Source organism: Athene cunicularia, assembly GCF_003259725.1.
Source record: "Athene cunicularia isolate RWA chromosome 24 unlocalized genomic scaffold, athCun1 chr24_part1, whole genome shotgun sequence".
NCBI classification, from domain to species: Eukaryota; Metazoa; Chordata; class Aves; order Strigiformes; family Strigidae; genus Athene; species Athene cunicularia.
Window position 1 is genome coordinate 6,327,283 of NW_020799132.1, and position 15,019 is coordinate 6,342,301.

General features: G+C 47.0%; 1 protein-coding gene across 2 annotated transcripts in view; it reads left to right on the plus strand.

Moving 5' to 3' along the window:
- NCAM1 (neural cell adhesion molecule 1) overlaps nucleotides 1-15,019 on the plus strand; it is a 57,221-nt gene that overhangs the window by 10,892 nt on the left and 31,310 nt on the right. For both annotated transcript variants that reach the window (XM_026863642.1, XM_026863641.1), the window contains exons 7-13: nucleotides 4,192-4,342; nucleotides 4,952-5,136; nucleotides 5,497-5,593; nucleotides 6,380-6,550; nucleotides 7,685-7,816; nucleotides 8,907-8,921; nucleotides 11,375-11,377. In XM_026863642.1, the coding sequence (XP_026719443.1) occupies nucleotides 4,192-4,342; nucleotides 4,952-5,136; nucleotides 5,497-5,593; nucleotides 6,380-6,550; nucleotides 7,685-7,816; nucleotides 8,907-8,921; nucleotides 11,375-11,377 (754 nt within the window). The remainder of the gene's footprint in view (nucleotides 1-4,191; nucleotides 4,343-4,951; nucleotides 5,137-5,496; nucleotides 5,594-6,379; nucleotides 6,551-7,684; nucleotides 7,817-8,906; nucleotides 8,922-11,374; nucleotides 11,378-15,019) is intronic.

Here is a 15,019-nt window from a genome sequence, read left to right on the forward strand (position 1 = left end):
GGGAAAAAAAAAAAAAAAAAAAAAAAAAGACAAAAATAAAAGCAAATGTAAAATCTGACAAATCCTGCTTTCACCAATTTCTTCTATGCTAGCAGTGTGATCATACCTCTAGAGTTTTAAGGATTAGCAACACCATGTATTCTGGGCAAGTATTTTTTCCCAAAGCTATCCTCTCCCGCTCCAGCCAACTCATCTGTTTGCTCATGGTGCTCCCTAAGTTTGACCTTCTCTTAAAGGACAACTGCATCACGTTCCATTTCAAAATCAATGCTGAGAAATCTTTCACAAGTTGCGTTACTCCAGAAAATGCTGCACGTTGCTAAATTATTATTTCTCTTTGATTTGCGAGGGTCGGGGAGGAGGTGTGGGATAATGCAGTAACTCAGTTTGGTGCAAATGTGGGGTTTTTGCTGTTTTATTTCACATTCGGTGCTGTATTTTAAAAACAAGAATAACAACCACCTACATTTATGTGCACCTGGTTTGTAGCATTCCTGCTTCAAAATGGTTCAAACGGGAAGCATCTTCCCAAGTAAATAATAGGGGTCAGGTAGAGAACAAAATTAGCTATCAGAACTGGGTGACCGATATTTGTATTTTTAGGATCAACTTGATGGAGTCTCTTGGGGTACCCTGAATTCTTTTTTTACTTTTAAGCTATCTTAAACCATGGAGACTGGTGTGGCCTAAAAAAAAAAGTGAACGTCTAACGAGCACCATCTGCCCTTGTTTCAGATGGGGCTGAGAAGATCCTGCCCGTTCCTACTTCAGAATAATCTGTTGGAATAGATTCATTTTGGCAAGTGAAGGCATTTGATATGCAGACCAGTTTGCGTTGGAAGAATTTGGAATTTGAGTAGTTGCATCTCTTCAGGCCTCATCTTAATTGCCCTTACAGTTGTGTCTGTCTGCCCTCCATCCCTGCTCCCTCCCCTCCCCGTGTTTTCACTGTGCCCTCTGTCTCAAGCTTTTTATTAATATGAGCACTAACACTATTAAGCTTGCTCTCTCTAAATTTCTCACTTTGTCTGTGTCTCAAAATACCACGTGGGGTTCTGTGAGAATGTTGTTGAAGCTTTATTGTGGCAGCTTGTGCCGGGGTCTGTGCGAGGGAGCCAGCGCGGCCCTTCAGCACCTGCGGGAGGTCGCTCTCAGGAGGCCGAGGGACATGAAGTGTTTCACTCTTACTGATGCCTTGCTGATTCAAAGTGAGAAAATCTCTCTGAGCTTCAGTCGTAGCAGCATATACGGGCGGTAAATCTTGCTTTCCTTGCTTGGAGGCACGAGTGCAGGTGGCTGTTTCTTCCTCTAAAGCCCGGTTAGCTCTGTTTCCTACACCCAGCCCATCATGTCTCAGATCACCATTCTGGTCCAGCATATACTGGAGAATTGTTAAAAGTCGTATTAGCAGCATGTGCTAACAACCTGCTCCCCTCCTTATCACCAACAGGTGCTGAAAAACTCAGTTAGAAGCAAAACTACCCCTCAGTTACACCAGCAACGGGTGATGACGTTGTGGTAACTGGGAAATAATTAGTGCAGCCTTACAAATATTGAGAGCTGGGCAGGAGTTCTGGGTGGTGCAGGGCAAGCTCAGAGCCAGGCTCGCCTGCCTTCGCTGGGATTTGTAGCTGCGGTCAGGATTTCCAAGTGCTGTTTATGTCCACCGTGTGGAAAGTGGGTGAGGAGAAGATATAACTGCATTCAGTTAAGTCATAGATATGTGTAAAAGGACTGAAAAATCCAGAGGCTGAGGGAAGGTAAATGCATTTCCTACTTGTCTCTCCTCTTGCACTTTGTCACTGAAGTATTGGAATCGAGGCCAGCTCTGTCCAGAGCGGCTGTGTGCCACGTGGCACTGTCAGAATTGGGAGGAAAACATTGCACGTATGTCAGGGCAGGCTGTGGGAACCAGTGCAGAATATCACACCCTTCTGTAGAGGGGCGGTGGGTTGCCATGAGTTACTGCCTCTGTCCCTTGGGTTGTCTCCCCGTTACTTGAGGCATTTTACTCTTCAGAATACTCAAAATCAGAGAGGTTAGGTAAAAGGGATTACAAGTGTCTACATCTGGCTCACGTTTCTACCTGTGCTGTGTCTCGGAATTGTTAGCATCTGATAATCCAAAATATGAATAAACTAGGAGTATGCTTTCTTGAGAATAAATTTTTCTCTTCTTTGGAGTATTTTTCCTGATTTTTCTTGTGCCTTTTGCATTAAGAAACAGAGCTGCAGAGTCGGTTGCATTACTTGTAAAGTTATCCCTTTGCCATGACTGCCTAGCACTTTTTATGCTTGCACTGGATCTTGACAAACTGGGGGAAAGGCAGGTGATACTGGATGTAAAATTGCCTTGGCTCTCTAGTGATCATGTGCTGGTATTTTGCCGTGCATATACTCTTGCCTGCCGATGGGGTCATAAAGACAAGTATTTAGAATATTCACCCAACTCAGTGAGATCAAAGGAGCTGGGAGTCTCTGCGGATACGGAAACTTGATATTTATGGATCCTACCGCAGTAGTTTCAGAAATGAGCTGGGTTTTGGGGTCAAATCACAAGTCAGCCAGTGAAGAAAGATAAAAGCAGAACTTGGCTGTGTAAGATCCCCCAGGGGACCAGCGTCAGGTTGAGGGATCCTTCCCTGGTTCTAAGGAACAGTGCACACACCAGCACGTGTCCGGGCCGTGCAGAACTGTCCCAGCAACACAAGGGGCCGAGCACAGGAGAGGGAATGGAGCTTGGAGCTTGTGGCCTTGGTCCTGGATTGCAGCAGAGCTGTGTGCAGGGTAGAAGAGAGAAGAAAAATACGTGTAATTGGGTTTGCGTCATGAAAGGGTCCTGGGTTTGTGCATGTGAAATTTGACTAATTCAAATGAATGAATAGTCAGAAATAAGAGGCAATCACATTTACTTGTAGAAACTTTGTCAGTCTCGGAGATGCAGACCACGAGCTCGGAACAGAAAGAGGCTTCAGGGCCAGCGAACCTGACTGCTTGAGATACCAGAGATGCACTTTGTGCTGCAGCTCAGTGCGTGTGGCTCTCTGCTATCCTCGGCATTTTTACTCCATAATCTCAGTACTTGTCCTGTGTCTTCTAAGAAAATTAACGCTCTTGGAGCATTAATTGCGTTAAGTGTGGCAGGCTGCAGCAGCAGGCACAGCCATGAGGATACTTAGTGTATTCGCTTGTGCTTGTGCCAATTCAGAAACTAGATGAGAGAGTTGGTGCTTTAAAGCTTCCAAGCCCCAGGGTGCAGCAACTACTCCATGGCCTCACATGCTTCATGTATTAAGAGAGCACTTGGGCTTTCATCACAAATTGGAGAGAGGAAAAAAACCCCAAACCCCAAAATAAAACCAAACCCCCAAAAAACAACAACAAAAAAGAAACCCCAGTGATGTGGGATGGGATCTCTGGGTGGCTACAATCCCTTTGAGCCAATGGTAGCCTGGATTTTACATTCCCTGTCTCCCTGTCACTGACATCCCCACACTTTCTTGTATGTGGAAGCAATTTCTAAACTGGCATATAACCAGTGCAGATTGCTCTAGAATTTTCTTGGAGCATCCCAAGACTTTGAAGCAGAGCTGTCTCTAGAAGGGTCATGTAGTTTTCTTGCCCTGTTCCCTGTACCTCGCTCTCTTCAGTGCAATGCAGAGGTGAAAGTTCTGAGCTTGCGTTCTGCCTGATTCAGCTCTGAGGTCTGGGTCTGTTCTTGTTTAATGCCATTTCAAGGACACTGAAAGAAAACAAGTATTAGTGAGAGCAGAGGAAGCCTGAATTCTCCAAGTGGAAAGGCAGTAGCTCTTGGGGAGGTTTTTGCACGCTGGCAAAAATATTTAACCAGAGCTGGATCTCTACAGTTCTGATTCTGGGAAGAAGCTTGACCTTATCCAGCTGTCCTCAGACATGTAGTAGCATCTGATACTTTGGGCCTTCATTTCATTTTTTTCCCCTTCTCCTGAGTGCTTTGAATCGCTGCAGCTGGCCCTGTGCAACAAGCAATTTTCTTGTATTGCTTTTGGAAATGTCTCTCGTGCCCAGGATTTCACCTGGCCCCGGGTGACCGCTTCTGAAGTACTGAGCACTGGAGGGTTGGCGTGAGGTAGACTTGCATTTCTTCTCGTCCCTTTAGTCTGCGCCACAGGCTCAGGGCTCAGCCTCTAACTCTCTTTTCCTTTCCTGCCAGACCCTGGATGGGCGCATCGTAGTACGTAGCCATGCCCGGGTGTCGTCCCTGACTCTCAAAGAAATTCAGTACACGGATGCTGGAGAATACGTATGCACAGCCAGCAACACCATCGGGCAGGACTCCCAGGCCATGTACCTTGAAGTGCAGTGTAAGAACTGGAGGATGGGGTGGGGAGGGTGTTCCTGTCTTTAGAGGGGGGGTCTGTTCTGATACCCTTTTCCTGTGATGAGACCGAGGCACCGATGGTTAGGGAGATGTGTGGTGCTTAGGTAGAGGACGTGGGAAGCAGCTCAGTCTGAAATAATTTTGTTGGAGATGTGTTGCTGTTTGCATACATGCAAATGTTTGTCCTGGCTGTCTCCAGCTGGGATACTGTTTGCACCTTGGGAAAATTATGGGCCGTGAATTTGCCACACTCGCATTTGCTGGGCACATCAGAGTTCCCCCCTAGGAGAAATTCCTGGTATGCACTTCCCTAGATGCATAGCACGCTGTCTGCTCTCCTCCCACACTGCACTGGGAGCAGCTTTTGGGACTGAGTAAGTTTCCTCCTTACATCCTTCAGCAAAAGGCACCACCCGTCACCCTAGATGAAAAGGCAGCTCCCGTTTCCTATGTTAGATTCCCTTCCCCACATTAAACTGGACCCCAGCCAAGGAATCCTTAAAGTGAGGCTGACTGGACTATTTGAGGAGATTTTTTTATTTATTTTTTTTTCCTGGCTCAAATTGCCTTCACAAATGTGTCTGTCTTTCAGATGCCCCCAAGCTTCAGGGCCCTGTGGCTGTTTATACCTGGGAAGGAAATCAAGTGAACATCACCTGTGAGGTATTTGCTTACCCTAGTGCTGTCATCTCCTGGTTCCGGGATGGACAGCTGCTTCCCAGCTCAAACTACAGCAACATCAAGATCTACAACACTCCATCGGCAAGCTACCTAGAGGTGAGGAAAAGCAAGGAGGGGAGAAGGCGGCAGATGCAGCTGGGAAGGCTCAGTGCTATCAGATAATTTATGTTCCCGATGTTGAAGGAGTTAAGTCTTTTGTCAGGGCACCCTGTTGGTAGAGAAGAAGTTATGTGCTGTTTCTGGCACTGGCGCATAACGGCTAAGAAAATCAGGTACCAGAAAACACCACCCTCTCCTTGCCTTTGACTTTCACTGCAGCTCTCCCCTCTGTGGGCAGCCCTCCGAGTGTGAGCGCACGGACTGTATCGTGGCTTCTCTCCCCAGCGAAATGCAGGGTGCGGTGACAGAGCAGAAAGGGTGTTTTGATCTGAGCGTGAGCCTTCATTCCTTCCGCAGGTGACACCAGACTCTGAAAATGACTTTGGGAACTATAACTGCACTGCTGTGAACCGCATTGGCCAGGAGTCCTCAGAGTTCATTCTTGTGCAGGCAGGTGAGCATCCCAGGCAGGGAGATGAGGAGGTGCATACGCAGCCCCTGAACGGAGGTGACAGTGACCCTTCTTTCCTAGGCTGTGTTGGGTGGCAGGAGAGCCAGCTTCTACTTCGGAAGAGACTGTTCATAGATTTTTGTGCTGGGATGGGTTGTAGATAACAAGATTCTCTGTTTCCTCGTTTCTGGAGGGTTTTATTCTTTCTTCCCCTTCCAGTACGCTTTGACAGAGCTGTGATCTTGGGTTTCTGACAGCCATTGCGTATGTGCACGCGTGGGCACTTCTGTTTCTCAAAATCAGCAAGATATCCCTAATAGTAGGGGTAGTGCAAGATAGAAACCTCAAAGCGCCGTGTGCCAACCAAAGAGGTCCAGTGTCCGACTGCGTGACGGACGGGAAGGGCCTCTGGTGCCCTCTCAGGGCTGCCGTAGAGACGGGTTGAGGAATGGTCGAGCTGCGTTTTGGAGCACCCTGTGGAAGAGGCCATAGGGACAACCTAGCACCCAGGATGCTCTTGCTACTCTGCTCTGGTGGCTCTCTTTTCAAGAAGATAACTGTAAGCGTAGCCTCGTAGAGGAGGGACAAGATGAAGGTCTCTACGCTGTCTAATGAGCATTCCGAAATGCTAATGCCCTCCTGAGGGGAGCCTGGGCCTACCCTTCTCCTCTCCTGTGTGAAGCCATGACAAGGGTGTGTTTGATATTCCCAGTTTTCTCTTTTCTTTGCCACTGAAGCTTGTTTCCCCCTGTCTTCTCTATCACTGGTTGTTTTCCCTTCCTCCCCCAGATACTCCGTCCTCTCCTTCCATTGACAGAGTGGAGCCTTACTCCAGTACTGCCCAGGTGGAGTTTGATGAGCCTGAAGCTACTGGTGGGGTGCCCATCCTCAAGTACAAAGCGGAATGGAGGGCACTGGGAGAGGGAGAATGGCATTCGAGGTTGTATGATGCAAAAGAAGGTAGGATGGTAAACCAGGCTGTTACCTCCCCCACCCGCATGTCAGAAGACTTTCTTTCCTTTAGGGGAAAGCCAGAGTGGGGGGTTCCATAGCTCTGCAGTTCCAGCTCCTGGATTAAGGCCCTGGACAAGTTCTTAAACATTTGCTGTGCGGTGACACCTTGAATTTTCAGTTGGAAATGAGGGCCCTGCTGTGCTGATAGCTCTCCATGTGTGACAGGGCAGCAGCTTTCTCCACGGACAGAGTGTGTGTTACAGCACTACATCCATCTCTTGTTTGCACCATCCTGTCTGAACCCTGCGTCTGGTACCAAATGAGGATTCACTTGCTGATTCCTACAGAAGGCTTCCAAGCCTTGTCTGTCAGCCCCTTTACTACCCTTCATTTCCCCTCAGAACATAAACCCTCCTGTCCAGAAGCCAGTCTCAACTCCCATTACAGGCTGTCTTGTTAGAGCAACCTGTAGGAATACACACTGCTTAAAATGTATTAAGTCCAGCAAACCAAAAGAGTTTTGATTTGGGAGGACTGTGAAGAGGAGAGTTCTGTTTCAGAGCTGAATCTTCCTCTGCCAGTCCTGGCTGGAACTGAAATTCTGCTTTCAGGTCTCCAGTGGAGTGATGTGATCGTATCTAGACTCAGGTCTATTTTTCTCATTTCTCGCTTTGTGTCTGTGCAGGAAAAATAGCCCTTATTTCCTTCTCATATCACAGTGACCCCACAGCAGGTTCTTTCCATCTCTTAGACTGTGTCTGACCTCCTTACAGATCGTTAAAGGAGAGAGATGGGTTCGGTTGGACCATGCAGCCCAACAGAAAAGCAGTTCTAGGTGCAGCCGGAGCCCCCCATGACAGTGCTCTTGAAGAGCATTCTCCAGGGGGCTCCTTGGCTGATGCCCTCTGGTGTCTGCTCCGTCCCCTCGAGAGAGGCTGTGCGGTGCACCTCGAATCCCCAGCTTGACACAGGGGTGGTGGCTCTGACCTTTCGCTGGGTCTGCCCTCTGTGAGGCTGGGCCCAGCAGAGGGCTCTTACAGGGGCTGAGCTTGGCAAAGGTACATGATAGAAACGTGGCATTTATTGTTTACTTAAAGCCTGAGCCTTTCCTTGCTTTTCCCCCCCTTATTTCTGCAACAGCAAATGTGGAGGGCATGATCACTATCACTGGCCTGAAGCCTGAAACAACCTACTCTGTGAGGCTGTCTGCGGTCAACGGCAAGGGCGTGGGTGAGATCAGCCTGCCGTCCGACTTCAAGACACAACCAGTTCGTAAGTAAAACTGAGATCTCCCTCTGCTTCTCTGGTTCTCTTTCCTTGCATCTTTCCAGGGCATCTCTGCCATGCACGGACGACACCTCTCGCAGACCTTGCTGCACCCTTGGTTTTTGTTGTGCTCTGTGGTTGTAGTGAAGTTCATTACTAAATAAAAATCTTCTCTCAAGGTGGGAGGCAGAGGAACGGTTTTATTTGCACTGGTTTGTGCCCTGGTTTACCAGATAAACTTTGTATTGTCAGAGAAGGGTCTATGCAACGGAGAGTTGTAGTGAGGAAGAGCAGGGAGTTGAGAAGGGCACTGGTCGTGGAGAACGTAACGTCACTGGCGCAAGGAGGGGTTTTTGCAAATCGGAAATTGAGAGGTTCAGCATAGGGCTGGCCATGGACTGGGGAAGGAGGGCCAGGGAGAGGGGGATTTCTCTTCCCTGCAAATCCCTGCTTTGAGTCCCATGCAGCACATAAGGTGATTGCCACAGCCCCTTGTCTGCTTTACCTTGGCAATCTTCCACTCCGGTGGCAGAATACTCCGCCGTGGCCCAACGCTTTCCCTCCTGTTTCAACCAGGAACAAAAAGAAGCAAGAATTAAAAACCAGTATTAGACAAAATGGGAAGGAGAGCAGGACAAAAAAAAGAAGTGTAGAGTAGGTAGGGGAGATGTGACAAAAGCAGGGGAGAGGTGGTCTCTCATCCTTGTACACAGTTCATCCAAGCATCAGGGAATGGATTCCACCACACACACCCCTGGGGGTTCTTCTGTCCCGTTCCCCTTGCATTCAGATCCACAGCCACCTTCTTCCCACCATTCCGTCCACACTTACGTGACAGCTCTGCTGACCCCGTGGTGCAGGACCTTCTCCTGAATTCCGAGCTAGCAATATCCCTACCCGTGTGTGTGTGCATGCTTTGAGGCCCTGTGCGCTGTGCATGGTCTTGATCCGAGGGTTAGATTTGAGGCAGCTGGTGGTATTTTGATTTTCCAGCTCCGTGTTCTCGATCTTCTCTTCTCACCTCTTCTACATTTTTTTTTTTTGTCTATCTCTGTCTTTACTTTTTGTCTGTGTTCCATCCATGGAAAAACTGCAGGCATCCCCCACTCACGTAAGTGCCTCTGCATTTCTTTCACTCGTTATGTTCCTCTAACACTCATAACATTAGTTTTTAATTTAGCACCATTTTCCTCTCAGGGTGTTTAGCAATGAAGTAACTGGTATTGTCCATTTCCTAATACGACTGACATTAGAATAGTCATCTTAGTCATCTAACTGTGGGTAACGCTGTTCTTTGTAGAACATAGTCAGGGGTTAACATCTTCGTCTTTCTTGTCAAGCATGCAATTCCAATATTTAACTTAGTGATTGTCTAATAACAGTAGTTAGCTTGTTGACTACAGAATGGAGTAGTGGAAGGCTTCATGTTTGAGAATCAATTAAAAATTTTCAAATTTTAATGAAATGCAGATAATTTCAGGAAAAAAACAAAAACAAAACAAAAAACAACCCACACCAAAAAAAAAACCACCCTACCAGGAGAAAGTTTTAGCTAAATTGCAGATCTGGTCTAGACCAATTAAGAGCCAACCAAAAACTTTGGAATTAATTTTGAATATCTTCACAATTTTGAAAGCAAAAACTTCAAGACGAAATCCACATTTCTCGCTGATGCTTTTACCATTAATAGTCTTTGGACAGTCTTCCAGCACTTGTGTAAATTGTACACTCAAATGAATAAACCTCATAATTAAAAAAAAAAAAAAAAAAAAAGAAAGATACGGGGTTTTTTAACCCTAATTACAGGATTTGAATCCTGCTTGTGCTATTTTTCCCTAAAGATTGTATTATACAAAAATTTCAACTTGATGGACCACTACCAGGTGGATGGACGGGTGGTCAGGATGGATGAATGACTGGACAGATGGACAGACGGAATTGCAAATCGTTGTAGTTACCAAGAGCCAACTGGGAGACGTGTTCCCAGAACGTAGGTGCAGTCCGGTACCTAAAACTGTCTGGAGCCGGTTAAATTCAGCACAAGTACCCTGTCCCTTGCAGGAAGCTAATCCCGGTTAGTGCTGTAACTATCAGGCAAATTATTTGCTCGGCCCTTCTGAGCTGGGCGTAGGCAGTGGTACACAAGGGAGATGAGGGCTTGGGTGTTCGGTCTCCACGCAGGCCAGTACCACAGGAAAAGGGAAAAGAGAAAGTCAAAAAGAGAGGAAAAAGAACATTAAAAGCTTTGTTTCAGCCGGATCGACAGATCTGTCTGCCAAGCCTCGTGCTCATCACTTGGGGACAGGTACGTGGCTTTGAAGAACATTAAATCATGTTTGTAGTAGAGATTTTTTGCCTTTTTTTTTTTTTTTTTTTAATGTGGCAGTCATCCCTCAATCAGTCTGTAGTCCCAAAATCTGCTCCCTTGTAGGGTAAGTTCCATTTCTTTTTTTTCTTTCTTCGTGGGCTATAACATTTTTTTCATTTACAAATTTAAATTCTGCCGATGCTCTTTCAAGCACGTTTGTGCCTTGCAGCTGTGATCCTTCTGAGCATTCGTTTCTCCAGTTCCTTCTCTGCACTCCGGGGTTCTCGGAGCCCAGCTCAGGCCGTGGACTGGGTTGTGGCGATGGCGAAGGGACTGTCGGCAGGACAGAAAAGCCTTTTTGCATCTGTGCTGGGATTCCAGTCACACGGAATTACCTGTTTGTGGGCAAAGTCCAAATCAGGAAAGTGTTGGGTGTCCCCTAGTCTGGTAGGATGTGAAGATCGCAGAAATGTTTCAGAATTCTCACAGGAAAGAACAGAAAACTGTATTTTGACACCAGCCGAGGCTGCATTTTCAGACTGGCCAAAGCAACTCGTTTTTCTTGCCCTATTATTTAACGTTTGTACTTGAATGTAAAAACTGACACCATTTTGACACCTGGGATATGTCCACAGCTGGTTTGATTTTTAAAAAAATTTCCTCAATAAGCAAAAAGTAGTTTCTTTCTATCTTAGAGGCACGTGAAGGCCCAGGTAATTAGTGATAATTGATGAACTGTACTAGTACAGATGAGAATTGTGGGCTTGGAAGGATGTCTGTCTAACTTGACAGGGGGTTGTATTTTCACCCCAACAATTTGTTGTTTTTCTGCATTTGCTTTTCTTTGTCAATCTGAAGACAAACAGAGGCTGCACACTCAGAGCTTGTGAACGGTTCCTTTTGGAGCCCCAGCTGTTTCTTGCTGTTGTGCAGATGGGGCAGGGCCCAAAGGTTTGTGAAACCACAAGAGCGTGTGTGTGTGTGTGTGTGTGTATGGTGTGTTTGTTTTTGATATCAAAACATCTTAATGTAAAAACAAACAAACAAACAAACAAAAAAAAACCAACCCCCAAAACAAACCAACACTAAAATAGTCCCCAGATTCCATCAGGTCCTAAGCTGGCGACTGGGTGGTTAGCAGTGGCCTTCACACTAACAGGGGTGCTGTGGGCTGTCTGGCCTTCGCGTGGCATTGGTTTGGGCTCCTGGGAGCACTGGTGAGCAGTGGGGGGTGTTCGGTGACCCCGTGTCATGAGAAGGTTGGTTTAAAGCAAGAACTCGCAGAGGATCCAAAACACAAGTCTGCCAAAGTGCGTTGGCTTTGCTCGAGCTCTTGTGTCCCGAGAGGCTTCATCTGACAGAATCCTACCAGTTTGTTTTTTAACTTTCCATCTTTTGGCAGCATTTAACAGGAGTCAGCTCCCCTCACACCTGCCTTTCTCTTTCTTTAGCAAGTCCTGCTGCACCCACGTCCCGGTTAGCAGAGAGTGAGTATGGTAGCAGCGGGTGTTTGTTCTGCTTTGCTCTGCATGCATCTCCTCACTGAGTGTGGTGCAGTCTGCCTAACAGCCTTGGCTGGTTTGCTTCCTTTCTGTATAGATATTTTTATTATTTCTTTAAAAAAAATGTTTTTCCCCCTGAGTGAAAACTGAATCTTCAAGTAGAGGAAATACAGATAAGCATAAGCTTGATTTCCAGGAGAGAAAAGCCACAGAGGGCTCCCAGGTATGCTGGACTTAGGGAAGGAGAGAGATCAAGAGAAGGACGGAGCGTGAAACCCTGCCCCTGTGGAGGGCAGTGGTTGTCACTGGCCTTTGCCATTGACGTTTCTGATCACTTTGTGTTCCATTCTTGGCGATGTCTTACGACGTACGCTCAGTTTTTGTGGTGTGAAGGTAAATATTCTAAAATCAACTTAGCACAGCTGATAAAGAGTTTAGTTTCTCAGTGAAATAGAGCAGGAGATGCTCACGTGATCAGCAGGGAAGGACTTGTGCTTCCCTAAGCCTGTTACTAAGACAACTTCTGGAGCTGTGGAAGAAAACTCATTTCTTTATCCTGCTTCATCTTTTCCTTTTAAATCTACCTGGTCAGATGTAGGTTGCAAACCACACGTGGGTCTGTCCTGTTCTGCCCTCACACCAGCAGCAGTGAGATCACCACGGGAGGGAAAGAATTCATAGAAACAGAGAACAGCTCAAGTCGGAAGGGACCCATAAGGATCACCGAGTCCGACTCCCTGCTCCTTGCCCTTTTGCCTGCCGGGGCCTGCTGTTGGCTCCTACTCAACTTGCCATCAACTCAGATCACCAGATCTCTTTCCACAGGGCTGCTCTCCAGATTCTGAAGATGTCTGGTTGACCCCTCTTTGTAGCTGTAATCCTCTGCCTGGTCTTGAAGACATGACAGTGACAGTTCTTTCGTTTTTAAAGCTGTCCTATAGAACAGTAGAGAAGTCCCTCACCACTCGTGTCTCACACTGCGTGCTTCCCACGACTTTTGCAAGTAGAGACGTTGTTCTTTGTCCTTCTGTCCTGGTTATCCTTGCGTTCAGTGCGTGTGCTGCCTTTGCTCTCGGGAGTGCTTAGCAGGGTTCCCGAGGGGCTTTCAGTCTGTCCGCTTCTCAGAACTGCCCAATTCCTCAAGGGTGCTCACGCCCTGTTGAGCTGTTAGATCTTTTTTTCCTCCTCTCTGCCCTAGTGCCTGGAGGTGGGAAAGGCCGGTGTATCAGAAGGGTAAGTTCTCACTGGTCCTTGCTCCTTTGTCTTCTGTAGTTGTAGCAACAGTGAGAGCCTCCCAGAAATTCCGGTACTTAATGGGCTAGCAGCATGTGAACCTCCGATGCTGTTTGGGCTGAAAGTAGGTAAAAATGCTGTAGCTGTCTCCGAAATTGGATTCGGAGCTTCCAAACTCTTTGGGATGAAAAAGCATCAGTGGGGGACGCTTGGAGCTGGAGCTTGCTGCGGGCACGGGCAGTGCAGGCCGGCTGCCCGGTCACTGGGGGGGCTGCGGAGAGGGGCCGCGCGACAGCCGCAGCGGAGCGGGTTCCGCACCTCTGCGGGTGATGCGCCTCCGTGCGAAGGGGTCAGTATCATTCTCGCTCTCCTCGCTGACCTCCTCTCTTTCCTTTCTATTGCCTCTGCATCTCACAACTTATTTACATGGTGTGCCTCACCTTTCCATGTCCTGTCTATCCTTCCTGTTTCCATAGCAACTCAGCCTCTTGCTGAACGGGAAAGCTCAGAGCCACCAAGTGAGTAGATGGGAACTGCTCCCCTTTGGTCTGGAGTGCTCTTTGTTATGCTGTAGCCCTTGTACCAAGGGAATTAAAGCACTATAGCACATTACTTTGTCTGTTAACCAGCAATCTGGCATTAGCGTGCTGTGTGAGCATGTAGCTGTTGAGAACCCAGCATGGTTCCACTCTTCCTCCTCTTCCTACCAAGCATGCGGTTAAAAATGGAGGGGGAGAAAGAGGGGGGAAAGAAAGATATAATTATCATTTCCAAAGGAAATGTTTTCCTTTCACATTTTTCATTAGTGATTTTAGTGTTAAAGCTGCCTTCACGAAAGGGACATGGACTAAAGAATCTTCTTACTGCCCTGCCCTGCGCTGTTTTCTGTGGATTTAGGGAGATGCAGTTGATACTTCAGCTGTAGGTGTTGGATGTTGAAAGGAGACACGAATGAGGAGGTAGAATATATTACAGGAGAGGGGACAGTGGGGAGAGGGAGCGCTGCCCCACCTTGCCACGGATGCCATGCCTGCATTAAAGGAGGACCAAGGCTTTGTAAGTCCATATCTGAAATGGGCACTGGGTTCAGATTCCCTCAGGTCCTGCTCGGCACGTTGTTGGTTAGCCAGTCCTAGTGAGGCTGAGTCAGGTCAGCAGAGGCTTCCATGCTGGATCTGAGTAGTCGAAGGAAGAACAGCTAAAACTGGCATTAGTGGATCTGTACGTAAAAGAACCGTTTTGCAGTGTCTGGTTCAGACTAGCTGTTACGAATGCAGTGACATGCCTTCCTCCCACCGAGTGGATGGGTCAGGTGTGTGATTTTAATCCCTACTTGTAGGAGATTTATAGCCAATCATATGCTGGTGTGAAAGCCAAGGAAATATTTGTAACACCGTTCTGGAAGGTGAAGAAAAACACTGAGGAAGACACAGGCTTACGTGGTGCATGGGTGCGCTTTGAACAGCATCATTTCTACAAAGTCAAATGCTTTTCTTTTGACTGGCAATAATAAAATGTGTTCCTGTGAATATTGGTCTTTCAGATTGGCTATAAATCTGTGTGCTTTGCTGGTAGTGGGGTAGAAATGGTTCATCCCTTCTCAGTGGAAAGATACTAAACGCATGAAGTATGTGATTGTTTTGGGGGTTGGGATGGAGGGAGAGGGTAGCACAGCTAGTCTAGAACTGTCAAAGGAATTTAAAAAAAAAAAAAAAAAAAAGTTATTACTGCATTTATGACTGCCACGTTCCCTGGTCTTACACATTGCATGAAATGTCTTTTTATCAGTGACCACAACAAATGCTTTCGTTCTTGCAGTATTTCTCGTGTATACAACATGCCAAACCCTAATTCCTGATGGATCTGAAGTCACCATGGTTCTGTATCGCTGAAGAGAACTTCTAATTCAAATCAGCTTTGGAGGGTGGGGTGGAGAGGGTGAAGGGCAGGGGAAAGGTGGCAACCAAGAGGTCTACTAATCATCTTTTATTTCTTAGGAGGTGGAGGTTCCATTATGGCTAGGATATAGCTTCACTTGAGAGGGGAAATGTTGTGTTAATGTTTTGCAGAGCATTCCTTGTTCCTTAAAAATCAGGGGTCGTCTTACCCAGAAAAGCTACTAAGAGCTAGTTCATGATAAATATTTTCCACGTTTTTTTTTCGGGG